The following is a 23047-nucleotide window of genomic DNA, read 5'->3' as shown; positions in this document are numbered from 1 at the left end:
CCCTCGATCAGTCAAAAACACGTAATTTTTACACCTACAAGAGCCTGACCCCCCAGGAGTGAAGCATGCTGGGAATGTGCCATACAAGCCAATGTTAACTTGAACTAGCAATTAGTGCGGAGCTGAGCATTCTCCAGGAGTGCGGTAACCGCTTGATTGATAGCGAAGGGAATTTAGGCAGGTAATAAACTTTTCAATAGCTGTCGCACTGTTTCTGGTCCTCACTGGTTTTATTTTTTCAAGCACACATTATGCTGTTTGTGTATTTTCCATCACAAAAAACTCCATAGTGATAGCGTTTAACAAGGCTGGACCCAGTGCAGCATTGAGGGATAGATTTATGTATTATTTCGTTCACCCTGCTGCGGCGAACGTCGTGCAGCGCCGGCTTTGGTCTGCGGTCATAATAACACATAAACCGCTGGCTTTGAAAACACTGCAGTCAAAAGGAGCCTTTAAAGTGCAGCCTTTTGCTTATAAGACTCGTGTTTGAGGGAGACCCATCAAAGGAGAATCGGAGGTGCTGTGTGACCTGAGCGGCTTGCGTGTTATCTGTTCGTGACGTTAGAACTGATAAACGTCCGTTCAGTGGGAGACACGATACGCACTGGAGCTCAAGGAAATATGGGGTGCCAGATCCCATAGGCCCCACCTGACGTCAGTCCTGCGTATGTGAAAAGTAGAGGTAGGATTCTGACCCTATAGGTGTCCATGGGGGGTTACTACCGCATCAGGGAACCACTTGGTCAGGAGGACCATGGGTCATGTTCAGTAGCAGTCAGAAATTTGAGTACACTGGTTTTTTTGTAACTCACCATGCTTTAAGTGCAGGACATTGGTAGAGTTGTGCTTCATTTTGCATTTCCAGACAGTCTTTGCACAATTTTGAGGTGTGGACAGTCACCTGCTGAAGAATGAAGGACTTGCTGTAATGCTGTCCAAATAGCATACTTCTGAAGTATGATATGAGAGCTAAGCCGGTTGAGATCATCATGGACTTGGTAAAGATCACCAACTGTCACAAGTAAAGCAGCCCCACAGCATGATGCTGCCGCCTCCACGTTGGACAGTCTGAACCACACAGATTCAACTCTCACTCATACCATCTATCTCTTAAAAATTCTCACCAATTGGACCCAAAACATTTTCAATTTTCATTCAATGGTCCATAATACCAACTTCCACTCCCCAAATGTTAATCTCTGTTTTCCTGCCCCAGGCAAATCCAGTTTCAAGCCACTGTTTTCAAAATTTGACTGCTACTGTACCTGTACAGTGGGAAGTGACTTACACTGAAGATCATGAGGCCGCGCTGATGAGTTTGATGCGCCACACCGGCAGGGGTCCTGGGGGACAGGGGGGTCTCCGCAGGCCCTTTGATCAGTTTACAAGGTATCCCAGCGCCGGGGTTGTTACTTCGTGCGGCCTTCCCAGTGAGAGCCAAAGGCCGAGCCCTGCATCCCCGCTGGCCGCTGAGGCCCTACATCCTGCTCAAATGGAGACTGCGCTCCAAGGGGAAGCGGAGGCTGCTGGGCCAGTCGCTCCGGTGTGGCCTTCGGCGCCTCCCCCGCGGCCGCAGCGCCAGCAGGGGACGTCTTGTTTGGCTTTCGTGTAGGATGGCTCCCTGAAGTGTGATTTGCAGCTCCTCTCATGTTTGACCGGGGTGATGGAGGGCATCCGTGGGTTTCTTTTTCTCCCCTCATCATCCACATTCCAATGGCAAGAGGCTCCTTTAGAGGGACAGTAGGAAGGAGGGAAAATAAACACAGGCTGTTTTCCAACCACCCCAAAACCCCTGCCCAGAAGCTCCCTCATGTTTTAAAGGTTTAATGGCGGTTTTCTCACTCGCCTCTCAGATCAGCACTCTTCCGCCGCAGATCACTTAGGGTTCACAGAATGAACTTGCGGGACAGCGAAGCTCCTGTCCCAGCTTCCGGCAGTTTCCATTTAGTTATGTTTAACCCCGTGTGACACTAATGAGCTCACTGGTGGGCCATGTAAGCACGTGTCTGCTGTTCTTCCATTGCCAGGGAACACTCTCTCTCTCTCTTGCTCTCACTCTCTCCTCAAAGAGAGTGGGAAACTGCAAAATGAACATCTCCCAAGCTTCACCCATCCAAGAAAGGGTGTGAAGATGATGCGCTCGTCGCTCCGAGACGATGGACGGGGCTGCGAAGTCCAGCAGGCTCCGAAAGGTTCTCCATCTCTACCGCGGCCCACTCCTCTGCCGGGCCCCAGCCGTGTCAGATGGGCACGGGGGTCTGGTAAACAGATGTCCCACTGAAATTCCCCTTTTTTTCTTTCCTTTCTTCTCCCTCAAAGGGGTCGACAACTCGAGAGGCGGCTCGCGGCACGGCGGCAGGAAACATCTGCCTGTCCCGCAGAGCAGAGAGCAGGCGGCGGGCGGCCCCTGCACTCCTTTAGTGCTGCTCTTTTGAACCATGGGCCCGTGTGCTGCACACTGATTGGAATGGCATGTCACTGCCATGCTGGAATGGGGGGTGGCGGGGGCCTGGCGCTTTGAAGTTGTCCAGTGCTTTCCAGAGGTGCGGATTCTCCGGGTGCTGTTCAGTGTCACTCTTTCAGTGGGGTTTCATGGTGGAACAGAAGACGCCACTGCCCAGCACTGCCTGAGACAGGTGTGCAAAATATTGATGGATGGATGGATGGATGGACGGATATACAGAGTATACTGATGGCAATCAGCAAAATCACAGCACGCCGAACCATTTGTTAAAATGGACTTTGGATCGTCCTAGTTCTCCGTATTTTAAAAAAACAGGACGTAATTTGGCCTGTCGGCAGCAGGGATGCGAACGCTGACACTTCACATCACAAATAAACATTTTTGTTGAGATTCCATAACCATAATTGCACATTAAAACAGCTCATTTTCGCTACTCTCTGTGCCAGGATGCTTTCAAGATAATCAATTTATGTGCAGAAGGAAGGAGCCTGAGGAACAAGTTTGGTGTCATCGATGGCCTGGGGTCTCGTCCGGGAAGCGCCGCGCCACCATAGGCCATCATTGCAGACGTTCGGGGACATGGAATAGCGGGGAACCGCAGAGGAGCCGGGGACACGTCGCGCTGCCCGCGCCGCTCTCGGGGCCCCCGGGAGCCGTACGGCCTCCGCGGGGAAGTCCGCGCAGTGACGCAAATCCTCCGCACGCAGCCCGTGCTCGTCCCGCCCTCCGGGGCCGCGGCAGCTCCGCGGACGGAAACGCCTTGCTGATGAGAGAGGTCAGAGGAGAATGGCCAAACCGGTTCGAGCCGACACATAAGCTACGGTAACTCACATGACCGCTCTTTAAAACTGTGGTGAGCGGAAAAGCATCTCGGGATGCGCAACACGTCGAACCTTGAGGAGCACGGGTCACAAGAGCAGAAGACCGCGTCGGGTCCCGCTCCGGCCGAGGCTGCAGCGGACACGGGCTCGGCGAAACCGGACGGCCGAAGACCGGAAAACGTAGTCCGGTCCGATGAATCTCGATTTCTGCTGAGGCACACAGGTGTCGGGGTCAGAATTTGGTGCCAACAACATGAATCCGTGGACCCAACCTGCCTTGTGTCAATAGTCCAGGCTGCTGGTGTGATGGCTGTAATTACAATGTTTCACAGAAGGGGGTCCAGAAATACCAGAATTCATGTCCGTGGTCATGCAGCTTAGATGAGAAGGTGATGCTGGGCTGCAGAAGCCACAGCAAATGCAGAGTAAATGCCGAGTAAATGCACAGTAAAGGCGGTAAAGTTCCAGAAGGTGATGGACTCACCAAGTTGCTGCTTGTATGATACAGGAGGAGTGACAGGAGGAGGACAACGGGGACCCTGATGTCAAAGTGTCTTTCTCCCACTGGTTGGACTCACTGCTGTGGGCCTGTGGGTCCTGAACCTTGAACCACGAGCACCAGAACCAGGCCGGGTCCTCGGAGAAGAACGGCGCCGCTAGGCCACGCCCCTCGTGCTCCTCTTGGCGCCTCTCACACCTTCGGTGCCTGCAGCAGGAAGAACAGAGGAGTGTGTGTGTGTGTGTATGTGTGTGTGTGTGTGTGGGGACACACAGTGCGCACACACACCTTTCTACAAATACACTCACACAGTGTGGTTTGTACACTGAGCTACTTACACCGATTTACATATGCAGCAGGGTAATTTTTACTGAATCAGTTCAGGGTAAGTACCTTGATCAAGGGGTGGGATTCGAACTTGGAACCTTCAGGCTGCACCGTGACAGCTCCAACCCCAGCGCGTCCGCAGCACTAAAGTCGCACCGCTCTCTTAGTTCTTGCCGCGCGGGCACGTGTGCCGCGCGCGCCACCCACCCAGGCGCGCTCCACCGCGGACCAGCGAAGGGTTAAGGGGGGGTTTGGGGGGGGGCGGGGCGGCAGGCGGCGCCCCTCCTGAGGGGGTATAAGAGCGTCCGCGAAGGAGGCAGATCCCGCACAGACGGCGTGAGAGCGCGCGATCCAAGGGCGCGCACCCCGGGTTACGCACGAGGACGCCTTTTTGCCCCTAAATCCCCCGGCTGGTCGCGAGACGCGGAGCGAACGAGCGCGGCGTGAACGGTAGGGGAGGGGGGAGTGTGTTTCGGGAGCCAGGAGAGAGTGGCGGAGGTGAGGGTGTGTGCGCGCGCGCTCGAGAGCGAGCTAGAGAGAGAGAGAGAGAGAGAGAGAGGGATCACCTTGAGCGCGAGGACTGAACAAACAAGAAGAAGAAAACAAACATCCTCAAGGGACCTTGTGAGGAAGGGAGTTAAAAAGCAGCATGAAACTAGGCACTGAAACGAGTGTGGAGGAGCAGGAAGCGCAGGATGTGGAGGAGAGAAGCAGGAGAACCTGAGTGAAGAAGCCCTCGGAGATCCACCCGGAGCATCACCTGCATCATCACCCGGAGCATCACCTGCTGCCGCATCAGCTCCCACAGCCTCAGCCCGGTCTCCTCACCCTTCCTCTCCTCCCGCTTCTCCCATCGCCTTCAGCTTCCGCGGCCGATTTCGTCCCGAATTCGCACGGCGCCAGAGTTCCGCAGAGCCTCCTCCGTGTCTTCGATGACGGTCCGTGTTGATGAAGGTCCTCCGCGGCGGCGGTGAACTCCGCTCCGCGCGCCCTCTCCTCCGTGAGCCTCTCTGACTCCGGCGGAACTCCTCTTCTCCTCCAGATCCGCCGCCTCCTCGAGTCCCGTCGTGGCTCCGCGGGGGTGCAGCGGCTCCTCGTCCGCGGCGGATCCGGAGAGCGGGGTCTCTGGAGCTGCGGGGGGCGGCGGGAGCGCCGTGCGGCCGCGGGGCCCCAAGGGCGGCCGCCTCGGGAGGATGGTCCGGCTGGGAGCGGAGCTGGCGCTGCTCCTGGGGCTCCTCCTGCTCACGCTGCACATCACCGTGCTGAGGAGCAGCCCCCTGCAGCAGGGCAACGGCACGGCCTCCGCCGAGCAGCACCGCCTCAACGCGCTGCCCGCTCAGGTAAGGCCCGCCGCGGGCTCCGGAAGATCCTCGCCGTAGGCTCTCGCCGGATTCGGTTTGGCTTCCGGCAGGTGTCGGCGTCGGGCGCCAGGCGGTCCCGCTGTCGACTCCGCTAAACGTTCACTTTGGCGTCCGGGTCGATTTCATCCGGGTTCAGGGAGAAATCAGCTTTGCTTGCAGGCGCCTCTCACTTCGGTTTCTACAACGTCTTCACTTTGGCCGCTAGGCGGTCACCTTCTTGGGTTTCCTCTCTCCACGTGCGCCTCCGCCGTGAACGTTGAGACGGAAATGAAACGTGTGCGTTCCGTTGGACCTGAGCGCCAGTCTCCGCGTGACGCGTTCTTGGCTCGGTCGTACCGTTGCGGAGGTCTCGTTGTTCCGAACGAGTCGAACCCGAACGGCCCCTGGCGTCGCAGAACCGTCCCGTTTCGACCTCGGGTCCCGGTGCCTTCGCGCCCCAGCCCGGGCGGGTCCGTTTAGGCGTCTTCCTTGGCTTCCGTCTCGAACGTAAGTGTTCCAGATTAGTTCCATTTCCAGCAGGACAATAATCAACGGAAGAGTATCTCGGAATGGACCGAGTTGCTCGAACCCCCACGTTGCGTGAACGCTGATGTATCGTATGTAAAAATGTGTTGCTGACTCCGAAAGATCTCCGGGCCCGCTTCGTGGGGAACGCTCGAGATGAACCCCGAAGTCCCTCTGCCAGCCAAGAAAGCGGTTCGACCGCAACGGAACCACATCCGCAGAGTGAGGGCATCGCTTGATGTAAAAGAAATCTCTCAAATCAAACTGTGGTCTGGAAGTAGGAGAAACACGTGGTACAGAACTGGTAGTTTGTGGCACTTCCTGCAGATACCCCGCAGGTTATAGACCTTAAACATCGCAGCCTTGAAATAAGCAGTAGAGCTGCCAAATGATTGATTTATGGAAACCTTGAGCGCCAAACCCTCAAACGTGCCCATAGGCTGGAGGATGATGAAGTTGTTTGCTGAAGACCACCACCGGGGGCGCTGCTGGGAATGGTTTGAAGGGACGTTCAAAGTCTTGCTTCGCTGTTCTTCAGCAGATGACTCATTTCAGGAGACGACTTGAGTCCTGGCCTGTCATGGGTGATTCAGCGCTGACACGGAGAAGGTCCAACAGCAAACCAGCACATCTCTGGTTGCAAGCTCCTGCCTGCAAAGGGTTAAACTCAGAGGCTCGTGAGTCATGCAGGAAGTGTTCTTTCTCACCCTCTCTCCACTCTGCTGGGGGTGGTCTCGGGCTCTTCTCGAGAAGCTTTGAAACCAGGCGAAGCCCCCAACTCGCACCGGGGCAGGAGGAATACGGTTGAGCTCCTTTGAGCTTTAGGTCTGAGCACGGTGTTGGGTCGAGGAAGTTCCGAGCTGAGTTCCACCTTTCAGTTGAGGCTTCTGTGCGCAGAAGGAGAAGATCCACAAGAAGGACCCTCTGAGGACTGCGTGGAAACATCTCCGTCGCTCTAGCTGGAGGGGCTTTTGGGAGGTGACAGCAGTGACTCCTAAATTCTGGCCAACAGGTCAACGGAGGTCATTGTCCTGCCAGACTCATCACGACTTTCGGACCCATGCGCGTCACGGGTCCGGAAATAGTTCAACGGGGCCTTGACCCTCAGGGGCACGGGCAAACGTGATGGCAGGAGGTCACACGACCCCCGAACTGCTCCCCCGCGGTCAACGTAAGTGTCCGAAGGCGTCACGGTGACTTGATTTTGTCGAAGGGGGAAATGTTGGCTCGCTAAATGCGCAACACTAAAATGTGACGGAAAGGGTCACGCAAACGTCAGGGTAAAAGAGCGAAATTTACTCACACAGAGTAGAGTAAAAGCGGACAAGTGCTGAGGCCAAAATTCACTCTGAAAGTACAGTTTCTCCAGAGAGTTCCTCAAGTAACGCAGTAAATGCAACGAGTTCCCGCGCAGATCTCACTGCAGAGTGAAGCCGTTGAGCGCGAGGCCCTTGGCGACGTTTTCAACAAGTCTTTGTCACCGAAAACAGGGTAAAAACCACGGCGGCGCTCAGCCTTTCCCGACCGTTGAAGGCAGCGAGAGTTCAAGAAGGTCTGATGGACCTTAACACGACCGTGGACGTTTAGGGGTTCCTCCTTTGGGCTGGCTGACAAGCATCGCAGAGGAAGGTCTTTTACCGAACCCACCACACACACACGCACACACACACGCACACACACACACACACACACACTCTGATTGCTCCATGCTTCCTGACCCCCCTCCCCCCGTGTTGTGGTGCCGTCAGAAGGCTCTTCAGAACCTCTAGATAAGAATGATCATTGCGGGAGCGCAGGATGCCGGTCGCCAGCGTAAGACCTCAGGGCCGTCGACACCGACCGACGCGTTCGCCTTGCGCTCCTCCGCCTGTTGTCTGCAGGCCCCGCCCACTCTGCCACACCTGAGCTTCCCGTTGATGGGAAAGCCAGGCTTCCTGGACCTGTCGGCGCATCACGGGCAGGAAACGCGTCTGCGATTGGAATTCCCGTTCGCCTTCTCTCCGCGTGTGCGTGTGTTGATGCACGCGTGTCCCACGCATGTGGGTCCCGCTCCCACGTAAACAGGCGCCCGGGAAGCGCTCGACCTCACGCAAGGAGTGACGGAGCGGCCCGTCGCGGCGTCGCCGGGAGACTCTGGCGGCAGAGGGCCTGTCATTTAAACGCCGCCGTCACACCTAATGTGAGGCTTGCGGTGGGAGTGGGGCACCGGTAACCACCACCCTGGAACCGATATCCTCCAGCCGCCAGTCCCCCCCCCCCCATCTGAAATTACAGGCTGCCGGGGCTGGGCGCCGGGGGGCGGAGCAAGAGAGCGCGGCGCAGGAAGTGGCCGCCCTGGACAGACAGCGCTAAAAATGTCTGCGCCCCGTTTCCGGAGGCCGCGGATCTCCGAAAGCGGGAACCCGTCGGTCCGAAGGGACGTGGCATCACCGCCCGAGCGCCGCCGGGTTCCTTAACCGTCCGCCGGTGCCCTATTTGAAGCATTTGTAGCAGCGGAGCACAGCTGCAGGTCGTGTACGACTCGCGTTCGTCAGGCTGCGTCCTGCGCGGCGCGGTTGCCGGACAGGCGGTCGGCGAGACATCGGCGCACGTCAGTTTACCGGAGCTTCCCCTGAGCTTCCATTTGGACGCGAGAGCATCGACCGTAATTGCATTTTCGGAGCAGCAGGTGGCGCAGCGGCTAGAGACTCGCCTCGCAGTCTGTCCCCATGGGACCTCCACCCCCTTTAGTGCCCTTGATCGAGGTACTTACCTTGAACAGATGCAGTAAAAATACCCTGCTGTGTAAATGGGTAAATCGGTGGGGGTGGCCCACGCGCTCGACTATACAGAGCACGTGTGGAATGTGCTGGAAACGTGCGAGATGGCGAGCGTGTGCGGCGGGAGAGGCTCCGATTTACTGGGGGGGGGGGAGGGGAGGGGAGGGGAGGGGCTCACAGGATCGGCCGACGGCCCGACAAGAACGGCGATTAAGGAACCAGCTGGGCTCCGGGGTCCTATTTTTTTTAAAATCGGCACGTGAGCCCCCCCACCGGGCCCCACCCCCACCTCAGCAAACACCTGCTCGTTCTCCAGTAACGTCTGCGTCGCGTGAGTCGAGGTCGGGTCCCTCCCCACAAGGCAGCAGGCGTCCTCTTAAAACTGGGTAAAACTGCAGAGGCGCAGTTGCTGCTGCGATGGAGATGAGTGCTTTACGGAGCGATTTAAGGTAAGTATTACACTAGCGGGAGGATTCGAACCTGCGAAGGCAGCGGCTCCGTCCGGTACGCCGTCGGGTGCCCGTTTCCCCGGCGACGGTTTCAACGAAACACCTTTGTGAGCAGAACTTGCCCTCCCCCACGGTGCGGTTACCTTAGAGCCTGAGTGGATGGGGAGTAAGTGACAGGCAGAGTGTGTGTGTGTGTGTATGGGGTGGGGGGGCTGACTCGTTCCACACAAGTGTGGCACTGAAAGACGTTCATTTCCTGAGGAGGACACCCCCCCGAGAGGCCCCCCCATTGAGAACGGGAGTCACGCTCCTATAGTTTTTAGAAGTCACTTCCTGGGCCCCCTGGCAGTACATCGTAGAGCGGAGGGAGGGTGACGGAACACCTTTGATCAGCCCCCCCACCCCACCCCACCCCACCCCACCGCAAAACTGCCCCATTGTCCAGCGACCGTCCGCGCTGTGACACATGAAGACACCGACCAAGAGGATGCGATCACCTTTCTTTGCCGTTTCCTGGGCTTTCTGTGGCTTATTAATTTTTTACATTAATTTTACCGTATTTAGATGACGCCAAGGGCATCGGTGCAGCGTGAGGTTTGTACGCTGAGCATCTGACACCGACTCAGCTATTCATAGAGCACGGTAACTTTTACTGTGTCACTTCAGGGTAAGTGCCAGCCAAGACCACCCCTTCCATGTAATTACAGCACACAAACTAGTGATGTACTTTTGTTTACTGGTAAATAAAAAGCTCCAGTCTGATCTGTTAAACGTGGAGGAAGTGATAATATAAAAGGAGACAGAATAATTAAATAACGATTGAATGGAGCGACTACTTTAAATGGCACCGAAGTGCAAAATGACAAAAACAGCGTAACTGAGGAGCTCAATTTCAAGAAAGCGCCACAACAGAAATAGCAATGTTGCCATGGTTACAAGAACAATGCTGTGCTATTAATAAACAGTGCAATAAGAACAAGAACTCTGGTGAAGCGCAAGATAAAGTGAACAATATAACCATGAAAATGAACAGAAATGATTAATGAAAAAGAGACAATGTTCTCAGTAAGACACATTGCTCCAGACTTTGTTCTCCAGCCAGTAAACGCGAAATAACGGTGCGATTAAAGCCCGGAAAAAGCCGAACCTTCCCCTCCGTTCCGTTTCCTTCCCCGCTCCTCTTGTTGGTCAAACTCGCCGGCGTTGGGAACCTCGTCGGGAACCTCATTTGTGACGAGGCCCCCCGGCGGCCGACCGGCTCGGGCCAGATTTGGGTACGGCGGCAGGAAGCGGGCTCCGAACCCAGGTCCTTCGTGTGGAAAGTGGAAGCTGTACGACTGTGGACTTTTCTTCTCCGCTGTTTGGGTGGAGCCCGGTGGTACACGGTAACCCGGTTACTACGGTACAGAGCGAACCCCAGCAGAGTTGGCGTCCTCTTACGGACGGCGCCGGGCGTTGAGTTCGGACACCTGGTGGGGGGGGGACTCCAGTCTTTAATGAATTTTCCAAAGGGGGGCTCATGGTGGTCGGATGTGCAGCACTGTTGGGTAACGCGGGTTCGAGGGGCAGATCTATGGGTTCGGACGCTTTTGGACGCGGTCGGCGTTCCGCCTCGGAAGAGAAGCGGTTGCGTTAGTGTTTACTGAAGAGGCGGCAAGTGCGAAGGAGGAGTTCGGAGGAGACGAAAGACGCCTGGGGAATCGCCGGCGTTTCACCCTCAAGCCGGCGGTCATCTTCAGCCGTGGCGGAGAGGGAACGAGGGCAAGGGATGGAAACGGCGACAGTCGGCTGCGGAGCAACGCGTGGAGAATTGTCGAGGAAGCGTCCGGGAGGCGGAACGTCAACCGCGTCTTCCGGCGGCTCGACGGTCCCGCCGCTCTGGTTTGCCGTACGGGTGAGGACAGGAAGTCCCGGCTCACGCAGAAGGGCCGCGTCTCCACCGCGGTCTCCGGAACCGGGGGGGGGCGTCATTTCGCTTCCCTTCCGTGAGCAGCTTGCGGTCAGGGACGGTGCCGTTCGGTGCCGCCGGGGTTTAATTGCAGGCCGCAAAGGCTTCTGGGGCAGAGCCGAGGGGGGGGGGGCTGCGAGTAAGAAAGTAAAAAAAAGTCCTGCGGAAATAAATCGTATCGCTGAGGACGTGGCGAAGGCGACCGATGGGACGCTCCGTCCTCCTGCTGCGTCCACGTTATCTCCACACTGTAATTGACCCAAATCGCCGGGGATCCGCGGTCGTCGGCACCGAGCCCAAGAAGATGACATCATCGAACCTTTGTTTCATTCATAGCTACGTCGCAACTTGTGTTGCATTTTTTTTTTTTTTCGCTTCTGGCTTTTATGACTTTGTTTATGAGCTTTGATGTGTCCCGTCTCCACGTCTAATTGGATGTCCTCGACTGGCAGACTTTGACTGCTCTGCTTTCCATCTGGAGAGGAAGAATCAAAGGAATGTATTTTTATACTGTGTACACACACACACACACACACACACACACACACGCAGAGGTTTATAGCTCTACGGAGATCATCTGGCTGCAGGTCGTCCAACAGGAAGCTGGAAGGTAGTTTTTAAGGCGCAGTAAATCACAGTTATTTGACGCCGTGTCCAACCGCAGCAGCAGAACCCGTGTTGCGCTCTAGTCACTGCAGGCTTTCTCCTTCCCAATGTCAAGAGCCCCATGTACACTCTGACACGCGTACACACCCCAACAGGGCGACGCACGGTGTGTTGTGGGGAACCAGAAGTGCACCATGGGATTGCTGTCCGCTCGAGCCGGTTGGACAGCAAGGTGGTCTCTGATCTCAATGTCTCACACTCAGAGGGTCCTGGGTTCTACTGTAGTTCATCCGGTGGCTAATGATTGCTCCCTCTGTGTGTGTGTGTGTGTGTGTGTACATGAGCGAGAGAGAGCTGGACATGTGACCCCGAAGTCATATATGGATTGTGGTCTGTTTCACGGTCTGTATACAGTAGAATGTAGATGTTTCCAGCTGCATGGGCTGCTCTTCGTGTTCCTGTAAAGCGTGCTGTAGCCTCCAGGGGCTCATCGTGAAGCCGGCGTGCGGTAAACCACGGTATAACCGTGGTGTAAAAAACTACCTGAGCTCAGCGTGATGCTCGTCTTACAGCGGACACGTTTGAGGGACGCAGTCGGACGGGGACCGTCCTGTCGTCTCCTTGCCGACTTGGGTCGTGCTCCTCCGCCCCCTCGTGCTCCGTTTCTTGTCGCTGAGCGTAGGAGACGCGTCGGGTCCTTTCGTTCCGCGGACTCCGCGAAGACACTCGGGTCTGTTTTTGTAAGGGGCGCCGAGGTTCACGTCCCTTGGGGTTTATTTTTGTCAAGCGGCTCCACCTGCGAGTCGACCCTCAGGGTCGCCCCAGGGCCCCTCCGAGACAGGGGGGGAGGGGGGGGGGTTGCGTTCGGTCACCTTCCGGACGTGATGGGTAGAGCATCTTGGGTTCGCCTGAGGGGGGTGCGGTCTCTGTCTCCACAGGGCGACCCCCACGGCGAGAGCGGCTCCTCATTCCGGCCGACCCACGGAGACCGGCGCTCGGCCCCCTTCCCCCACCGGCGCACGCAGTCCCCCCACTCCGCCACCGGCATCCTGCAGAGGGATGGACCCGGGGCCTTCCTCCTGGACCTCCACAACTTCCCCGACCTCTCAAAGACGGGCGTAAACGGACAGAACCCCAACATTCAGGTACTCCGCACTCCCGCCGGCCCTAAGGAGACGGGCGATACCAGGTCTGTCCTCAGTCCTCCTCCGGTGGGACACATAGAGGGTCCTGAAGTAGGGGGGACAAGCAGAAATGGGTCCACTGGGAAGGGACGTATGCCTTTTCATTTGTTTATCAGACACCTTCTTGTAAAGCAAGTGACACCTCAGAGTAAACAGAAGTGCAGCAGCAGCAAAGAGCTTTAGATACAGACACTGGATTATGGACACAGCTTGTGTGTGACACCACCAGGTTGCTGGTTCGCATCCCTCCGGCAGCTCCTACAGAAGTGACATTCAAACAGCAAATACACAGACAGTCGTAGCAAATGGTGTTGGACTCATTTACGGAGCTGTCAGGAGATAAGAGAGATGTTGCTCTCGAGGAGATGAGTTTGAGACCCTTGTGGAATATGGGAAGGATTCAGCAGCTCTGAGGGACACAGGGTGCTCATTGCACCACATCTGGCTTAAGGCTGAGAAGCGACAGACTTAGGAGTCCGAACCCTTGCTGGGGTGTAGGGAGCGATCGGGTCCAGTACGTACTGGGGTTCGGATCCTCTGACCCTCCTACAGGCCACAACTACAGTCACCGGTTATTGTCGCTGCAACCCATGGACGGTACAGCTTTTTGACGTGACCCCTGTCCACCGCTTGCGTCTGAACCTTGACTCGTGCGCCAGCTGTCCTACCAGAGAGTCCCCAGATTGACAGTCTGATACCTGCAGACGCGGTAAACTTCTCATCCCATAACTGTGGCGCCACTTGAGGAGGGATTAAGGAGGAATTCTAAATGTACTGTATCTGTGGGCTGACACTCGATGACACGTATAAACATGTCAAGATGGGGCTGATGGGTGCAGATCTACTCAGAAACAGGGTACTTTGATCTGGGGCAGCCTGGGGAGCCCTTTGAACCCGGTGCTAAGGTGGAGAGGGTTAGGGCGGAGCCTGCCGTGGCCTCCTAACCTGACCATAAATCCCGTCATCTGGGACACACGTGTACGAGGCTCGGGGCTCCTCCGCTGTAAATCTGAGCGGCGGCTCATCCGTAGGCATCGCCGAGCCTCAGACCAGACCCGCCGAAGATCCCGCGTAGGACCACAGATGTGGTTTTTATGTCAAAAAATCAGGCTTTCTTCAGGCGTGCAAGTGAACAGACGCAGGGTTCCCCCACGATCTCGGCTGATGTAAATCTGGCTTCGGTTAACCCGGTCCGAACGCTCGCTCGCCCCCCCAGCTGCTCCCGCTCAGCGAGGTCCGAACCCGTCCCGAGCCGCACGACTCAACTCTGGGGGGCGTCTGCTTGTCCTCAGGTCACCATCGAGGTGGTGGATGGGTTGGAAGCGCCGGAGCCGGAGAAGGACCTCCGCAAGGAGAGCAAGCCGGCCTGGGCCGCACCCAACTGGAGGAATTGGTGGCAGCGTTCGTCCCCTGCTGTGGCCGCCCGCCGCCCGGAGGAGCAGGATTACCCGTACGATGGGGACACCGACGACAGCAACTTCCTCAAGCCGATGGAGGAGTGGGAGCAGCGGGGGGGCGGCAAGATGCACACAGAATATGGTGAGTGAGTGTGAGTGTGTGTGTGAGAGAGAGAGAGAGAGAGAGAGAGAGAGAGAGAGAGAGAGAGAGAGAGAGAGAGAGAGAGAGGGGCACCCCGTGGATCCAAACGCGCTGTATTTCTCCAGAGGCCTCCGAAGCACCACCATGACGTCATTCGTCTAATACCAGCAGCGCCATTTACCGTGTTTTCTGTTCCACGCTCAGTAATCAGGGGCCGCAATTACCGTTAAGTGTCTGGTACACGAGACGGCTCGCAGCCCCTGATCGCCGGAGCGCGATTGCGTGAACTGATCACAGGCCGCCTTTCTTCCTCCCGCCATTCTTGCAGGGCGGTGGGGGAGGGCAGGTAGGAGGAGGAGGAGGAGGAGGGGAGGGGCGGGGCATCCGTAAATAAACACACGTCCGCGTTGAAGAATGCCTGCTTTGTACAGCAGACGTTGCTCCAGCGCCCCGGCCCCCGCTGGTCAGGCGGCACTGAACGCGACCCACCCCCCATCTTCACAGGCCCCCATGTAAATGGAAGCAGATGGGGCGTGATCTCATTGCGATGCGCCTTCCTCTTAATCGCCTCCACATATCGGCGGACGCCGCGGCCCCCGTCGCAGCTCAAGTCGAACCCTCGCAACGGAGGCTCGTCTCCGCCCGGCCCGGATTGCACGTTACTCCTCCGGACTGCGGCCAAAATCCGGCTCAACCCCGCGCCCGGCGATCCCGGGGCACGTTTACGTTTGTTCGGTTTGGCTGTTCTCCAAAGCGGCGTTCCGCTCAGAGTAAACAAGAATGCATTTCGCAACAGATGGAGAGTTTCCGACGCAGACGCACGACTACCGACAGTCAGTCTGTCCAACACCAAAGCGACTGCATGCAGAATTAGGACAGGAGTTACAAAGGTGATGAAAACAGATGGTGCGATGGATATTTATGTAGCCATCGGAGATCGGGAGAGAAAAGGCTCTGAAAAAAATGAGTTTGAGACCCTTCTTGAATATAGGATGGATTCAGCAGCTCTGAGGGGCGGAGGGAGCTCATTCCACCACACTGCAATCAAAACGGAGAACCTTACGGACGTCCGTCTTGGACCCTTGCGAGCGAGACCACCAAGCAGGCAAAGGTGGAGGATCATAGAGCGGTGTTGCTGCTGGGTCCTTGTAAATGGGCTCGGCCTCCGCGTGCTCGCACCCCGATTTGTCTAGTTGGTCATTCTGTCTGCCTTCGCTACAGCCAGCATTTGTCTACACGGTCAAGATGCTGAGGTGCCAGACACACCTTTAAGCACCCACCTCCCAAATTGTTTAAATCCTCCAAGGAAGCAAAAGAAATAAATATAAAAAAAAAAACTCAACGAATGTTAATGCTGTTGCACAGCTCTGCTTCCACGTGTCGGAAACAGGGCCACGATCGCAAACAAACACCCAGTTTATCAACGTTTGACAAACGCAGATGTGACGGTGAGACACGGATGATCCTCTTTCACTCTTCCGGCCGACTCCTCAAACTGCATCTCTTCCATGCCTTTTACTCAGAGCCGGCGGACGACGCTGTGGTAAACGCGTCGGCCTTCAGGGTCGCCACGGCAACAGTTCCTGGAAGTAAGGACCCATTTCTATCTCTGAAAATGCTTCCCAGCAGAGACTTTCGCAAGCGCTCGGCAGCCCCTTCAAGAGGAAATGTTCCTTTGGTTCACTGCAATCGAACCTGCCTGTAAAAGCAGGCGCCCTCCCCGTAGCCGCTCTACGGTTAAAGAGTTGCAGCTGTCCTGGTCCTGGAGGACGGAGGCAGGGGGAGGAGCCAGGTTGCGGTCCAGCTTGCCCGGCAGCTCTCGGCACAGGAGCCAACGCCAGCGCTCGTCCCGCATTTCCACAAGAGAAGCCAGGCCTCAGGCCAGAGGGAAAGTGCGTGTATGTGTGCGAGCGTGTGAGAACGCACGTGGGGGGTCCAGGGTTCAAGCCAGAGGAGCCAAGCTGGCCGGACCCTGGTGTGGCCCCCACACGTGTGAAAGCCATTTAGAGAGGCACGCTAACGACTGCTCAGCCTGGCAGCCGGCCTGCGCTTCAGGTACCGGCAACATGTGGAGCCAATCAACGCAGCTATGGCGTTACTGGCAACCTGTCAGCTCTCCGACGCCCCTCCCCCTTTGTGCACCCCGCAGACTACATCGATGGAGACGGGGACTGGAGCACCTGGTCATCGTGCAGCGTAACTTGCGGAAACGGGAATCAGAAGAGGACCAGGTCGTGCGGGTACGCCTGCACGGCCACAGAGTCGCGCACCTGCGACGCGCCCAGCTGCCCAGGTCAGTGTGCCGGTCTCAGGGGAAGGGGGAGGGGGGTGTCCGGGGAGCCCGGCCGGCCGCTGCGGCCTCGTAACCCAGAGGGAGAAACGGGCTTCGTAAAGTAGCACGAGCGGTAATTTGGAATATCGGGTCCCGACCGGGATTGCCGACTAAGCTCTGGAGCCTCGGACGACTCCAGCAAAGAGCGAGGGACACTTGTCAAAGGGACAACCCACAGAGAAGCGGTTAAGGAGTCGAGTGAGTACTCTTCATTCGTTACACTGGGTTGTCCAAACTGCAGGGATTGAAGATGCATTCAAGATCGCGGCTACCGAAGTGAGTTTGCTGACGGGGAGCGACGAGTTCAACGCAACAGAGCTCTTTGGCATCGGTAAGACCTCTACCTTTCAACTCCACTCCAGAAGATCGGTCCATCTTTCATTTAGACCGCCAATTATTTTTAAATTTGACTCATTTGCCAGTTCCTCGATTGCCGAGAGAGATTCAGGAATCAAATGTCTGGGGGACTGAAGGGTAAAAGGGACAGCGCGACTCCTCCACTCTTCTGTCCTCTAACATGTCCCGTCTGCCCCGGTGTCTTCCAGACACGGACAGCTGCGAGAGGTGGATGAACTGCAAGAGTGAGTTCCTCAAGAAGTACATGCTGAAGGTCACCAATGACCTGCCCAGCTGCCCCTGCTCCTACCCCACCGAAGTGGCCTACAGCACGACCGAGATTCACGACATCATCTCGCGTAAGGACTTCCGCTGGAAGGATGCCAGCGGCCCCAAGGAGAAGCTGGAGATCTACAAGCCTACGGCACGGTACTGCATCCGCTCATCGCTCACCCTCGAGTCCACAACGCTGGCCGCCCAGCACTGCTGCTACGATGACAGCATGCAGCTCATCACGCGCGGGAAGGGCGCCGGCACGCCCAACCTCATCAGCACCGAGTTCTCGGCCGATCTGCACTATAAGGTGGACGTCCTGCCCTGGATCATCTGCAAGGGCGACTGGAGCCGCTACCACCAGGCGCGGCCGCCCAACAATGGCCAGCAGTGCGAGGAGAACCCTCCGGACGAGGACTACTACAGACAGTTTGAGGAAGCCAGGGAGTTCTGAAGCTGTTATCACGTGGCTAGCAAGGAGGAAGTTGACTTTACCGATCTTTCAGAGGGCGCAACCACTTTTTCCTCACGGCTCTTGCTGGAGGTTTTTGCCAAACCTCGGAGAGCCTCGATATTCAAAAGGACCGCCTCGAAAGGCGGTGCATTGTTCTCCGACAGGCTTCCGACCGTGTTCCTCGAGGGCAAATGGGAAAAATGCCAAAAGCAAATCTCCGACGTGCGGCGCCAGCGTTCTCGTCGCGTCTCACGGCGAAATACCTAAACGAACACGTAGACAATCGAGGAGCACGGAAGCGGCTCGTTTCGCTCCCAGCAGAAGGCGTCGGGGTGGCGGTCGCCCATCGGCGGTCGTTCCCAGCGACCGAAGGGCACGACTACGAGAAGTGGCACTTTCTGAGTTTGAAAAGTCCGATCTCCCGCCCGTCTCCGGGTTCGATATTCAGGTTCCCATCTAAAGGACTGTACACTTATTTAGCATGCATCGAGTTTCTACAAATAACCCACAGCTGTATTATTATCATCTGTTCTCCCTGTCCTCACCCTTCTTGGATGTAAAATAAAAACCTCTATTATTTTTGTAAAGTATTTATTAAGCTGTAGCTACGTCCTGCGCCTTGGGCATAATTATGTGGTTCATGTTTGGAGCAGGAAAGTGCGCATTCAAATGTACTAAAAGACCGAAGAAAATAAGACGTTTTTAAATAAAAACAAATGTAATACTCGTTTTGTTTTGTCTAAGTATTCGTCGCCCAAAACGTGTCTTTGTTGCAGGAGTTCTGGAATGTTACTTTGAAACGTGCACCGTTTCCCACTTTTACCACGTGCCACGCGCCAGGGTGCGGCGGTTCACGTGAACAGCTGTGCCCATCGCACGGCATCTCATTACCTCCTTCGTCAGCCGCTGCCTCTTTTGAAGTAATTGCGCAGTTCTTTACTTATTGCAGATATTCTCTTCCTGCGAGAAATGACTCAGATTCTCCGTCTGCGGCGCGCGCACGCGCACACACACACACACACACACACACACACACACACACACACACACACACACACGCCTCTTGCCGGGTCAAAGACGCGACCGAGTGAATTGAGCCAAAATGAGAAATTTCCGGCGGACAAATGGGGGCAGCAGGTGGGGCTGCAGGAAGAGCTGCTACCTTCCACTAGAAGGCTCAAGGTTCAAATCCTATTTCCTGCCGTCATCCCCTTGGGCAAGGTATTTATCCTGAAATGACATGATAAAATCAAGGGGGGAAAAAAACAACAGGAGAGCACACACACGAGGTTATCGTAGTCCGTTTTCGTAACACGGATGCGTTTCGGCAAAATGCCCTCATCGGCGTCGATGTGTAACATCAGCAGTGCCGTACATCTAGACGTAAATCACACCGAAGACAGCTCACGATTTAAAACTGTGCGCTCCCCTCTTGCTTTTTCTTAACCGTTATTTCCCCTTGATGTTATGTCCAACGCTTCATCTTCTGATAATCTCGATATAGCGAAAATTACTCTGATACGAATGGGTAAATCACTGTAAGCAGTTTACCACTGTATGCAAATCTGGAGAAAACCACCAGATAAATGAAAAAATGCAAATACACACACACACACACACACACATTTTCAGAACCGCTTGTCCCATATGGGGTCACGGGGAACCGGAGCCAACCCGGTAACACAGGGCGCAAAATGCAAATATTTCCTCGCTATATTTCCTCCATGAGTTCAGAAGGTGAGGAGCTAGAGGGGCCCCGAGGCTCCAGTATGACATGGCCTGCAGATATTTCAGCACTTTGCCACCTGCCACCCTGATGGCGATGTGGGTGACTCCGCCCACCCCATTACGAGGAGGAGGTAGGGGTTGGGACGGTGAGGGGCTGTCATGGCGCACGCAACATGCGAAGCTCTTAGTCTCCCGTGCCGAGCCCTGGAAATGGCGCGGTCGACGACAAACACCGTATGGAGACAGCAGTAACATGACGTGACGTAACATGACGAGCCCCAGCATGCTTTGCTGCTGTCAATCTGTCTGTATGACTACACTATATATGCGCCTGTTTGGATGCGTGTGCCCGTGAGATCTCTTTCCTCCGGCGGGACGCAGATGTGGCTGCTGCCGTTTTTAGCTTGCCGCTCGGCCCCGTTATGGGTGGTGTAGTGCATTTCAGGAAGTGTCTGTCCGCAGCACCGCAGGCCTCTCGTTGTGCGGGAGGCATAATTAAAAGGCTGCCTCACGTCTTCTAATCTGCAGGAGCTGAACCCGGGGCTGCACGCTGGGCGGCGGGGTGGGGTGGGGTGGGGGCAAGTGTGCCGCGTGCCCCGAGGACAGCTGAACAAACAGGTCAAGGAGCTGTAGCTGTAGAGTCCCTCACAGGACATGGGGCTCCAGGGGCCCTTGCCGGAGAAGAGCTGCTCTTAGGGCCTCCTGGACTGGACTGGACTGGACGCCCCCAGGCTGTTTGCTCATTATTCCTGGAAATCAATCAAAGCTCCTCTCATACAGGACACCTTTATTAATATCATAGACACCCCACTCAAGAAGTAAATTACACTCCATCCTCAGACCAGTGGGGGGGTTCAGGTCATTCATCTGACCGGTCAGTTCAGTAAGTTCTGGACATAATTTTTTAAAACCACTCTGACACGACAGCACGACTTCCTACATGTAAAAATGTTCTCAAAATTTTTCGAAACAAATTTTAATATGGAGAAAAATGTTAATTATCTGTCTTTAACTGCGTGCTTGAGAATCACTGTAAATATTTAAATTGTGATTCTCCAACGATATGCATTTAATTTTCATGATTAACCAACCACCCCCCCCCCATTTTGTGAAAATATGTTTACAAGTAAGAGTGAGTTGCGCCACACCGTCTGCTCACGCATCCATCAACTATTTACACTTTCGACTCGCGAGGCCGTTCCAGTCCCGCTGTGTGGCTCAAACACACGGAGCTGGGCTTTACGGCAGCCTGTAATTAAGGGCTGCGGGTACGACTGAGGGCTACAAGCGTGTCGTTGCAGCGGGGGGGATTCCTGCCCTCGTTTTTGCCCTGGGGGTGGGGTGGGGGGTGCGCGCGCAGGGTGTCCCACTCCGGGTGGTTGGGATCTATTTGCGGTGTAACAAAGGCAGGGGATGCGACCTGTTGACGGGCGGAAGGCCGCACCGCCGTGATTTACTCCGACCCGGATCGCTCGGCATCCAAGGACAGCGGTGCGGCAGGCGAGGCCGGCAGCCTTTCATCTCACCCCTCCGCCAGTCCCGGGTTCAAATTTCGGGCTAGGCCGAACGGGAAGCATTTGGAACACCTTAAGCAGCTCAGGGACTCGAATCCCATTCTAATCTGACCAATCCCTCCCCGGCGCTGGCTTGCCGCTTGGCCCCAGGTCCCGGGGAGAGCAGCGGGAACAGGCAACGGGGTTAACGGAGATGAACGGGAAACGGCGATGATTCAACACGGCACAGCCACCCGGCAGGTGCTCCGACGCCCCCCTCCCCGTCGCACCACTTCCTCTCAGCCGTGCTCCACATGTCAGCGAGCGCCGCGAGGAATGTGACATTGGCGTCTGGGCAGAAACCGTCACTTGTCACCTGTGCACAGCTTGGCCGGCGCAGAGGGCAGCACCCTGGGGTGCCAACCTGGCATCCTCAAGCCCGGCACCTCGGTATATTTATAGGGAATATTTAACATCTCCGGGGGGGGGGGCAGCTCCATGCCAGGCAGGGGGTCCCAGCCATGTGGGGAGAGGTAGGCATGCCTACTGGTGTCTAAAAATAGCAGCACCAACTCTGCCCTGCATGAACGGTTAAGTCTGATTCGCCGCACGTGCTCCACATGACACCGCTGGCTTCGGCATCGCCACGGCAACGCAACGTGACAACAAATCAATAACAGCCAACAGGCTCATTTACCACCTTTCATTACTTCTATCTCACGTCACGGTCCATCGCCACGTTAATCTCGCTCTTTCCTGAGCATCTCTGAGAAGTGACAGCGTGTCTCGAGGGGACTCATTACGACTTTTCTATACATAACCCAGGACAGGGTTCACCAAAGATGCCAAACCGGGACAAATCGAAGTGTCACGTGCCAAACGCGAGACCACCGACACACACACACACGGTGACACGCTGCCCCGCTGTTGAAAACACAGGGAAAGGACCATTTTTAGTGCTCATCAAGGTCCTGAAAAAGGGAGACACAAAACAGCAGCAGCACGCTGCACACCAAGGCTATCATAAGGCTGCCTATTATCTGTAATTTGACATGAGACTAAATCATTTGTAAACTCACCAGCTTTAGCTGAGCTTCTCTGAGGATCCTATTTTTGCCCTGGGTTATTGTCCAGCATGCAATTTATTTCCAGACTATAAATCTCTGGCAGGCCACAGTTAAGATTACATGATGTGCGGAGCAGAGCGGCACCGGGGAAGATGGCCGCAGGGCGCAGACCTCCGCTGGGCTCCACCGGTGAACGCCGGGGCCCTCGGAGTCGTCTTCTAACGACAGCGCATTTCCGTTTCCCACGAAGACACGGAGGGAGAACACACCGGAGGGACAAGTACACCGGCCCCTCAGCGGGGACCACAAATCTGCTCGTGGCTCACTTTGTTTGTTACTCCAAAAGCCACTTTTACTACCAAGTTTACTCACCGTTTAGAGTCTGCAGAAGTCTAGGATATAGCTGTATATAAAATAACCTGGAACAGAACTCAAACTGAAGTTACTGGGAGAAGGAGGATCTGCACATCCTATGCTGACTGTTGACCACATCACACCACAAACCTGTCCAACGGTCCTCATCTTGTTACTGATCACTCGCACTCGGGAACACCAGGCAGGAGCTGCAACCAGCGCGAACACAGCTGAATTAAGGTGGTCTCGCACTCCTCTTCTTTTTTGGGTGCTCTTTACTGCCATCTGCCTGCTTGGAGGGTAAACACAGCTTATGGTCACTTCCGCACACACATTTCTGAAATAAGCAAGTATGATAAGCTGGAGGGGAAAAAAATCTGAAAATCTGTAACTTGTTCATTCATAACCCGAGAAGCTAACGTCCTTGTTTAAGAGATAAGGAGACAGTAAGAAAAATGTAACGTCAGTGATGTCAGAAAACCCAAAATGAATCACGGATGCACCGAAGGCATATTTACTGATTTTATTGAGCATTACAGTTAGAGA

General features: G+C 55.6%; 1 protein-coding gene across 2 annotated transcripts; it reads left to right on the top strand.

The window, feature by feature from the left end:
• Positions 1-5121: 5121 nt before the first annotated feature.
• ism1 (isthmin 1) lies at positions 5122-18545 on the top strand. 2 transcript variants are annotated; one of them, XM_029250874.1, is made up of 6 exons: positions 5122-5454; positions 12680-12886; positions 14218-14464; positions 16614-16757; positions 17038-17127; positions 17342-18545. In XM_029250874.1, exons 1-6 carry the CDS (start codon positions 5308-5310, stop codon positions 17857-17859), a joined length of 1353 nt encoding a protein of 450 aa, XP_029106707.1. In that variant the 5' UTR covers positions 5122-5307; the 3' UTR covers positions 17860-18545. The 2 variants fall into 2 exon arrangements, with proteins under 2 accessions (XP_029106707.1, XP_029106706.1); XM_029250873.1 differs by lacking the exons at positions 16614-16757; positions 17038-17127; positions 17342-18545 and adding an exon at positions 14969-16070 and having other exon boundaries at positions 5223-5454.
• The last annotated feature ends 4502 nt before the right edge of the window (positions 18546-23047 follow it).

This window comes from Scleropages formosus, chromosome 4 (genome assembly GCF_900964775.1).
Source record: "Scleropages formosus chromosome 4, fSclFor1.1, whole genome shotgun sequence".
NCBI lineage: Eukaryota > Metazoa > Chordata > Actinopteri > Osteoglossiformes > Osteoglossidae > Scleropages > Scleropages formosus.
This window is presented reverse-complemented; position numbering and strand designations above follow the sequence as displayed.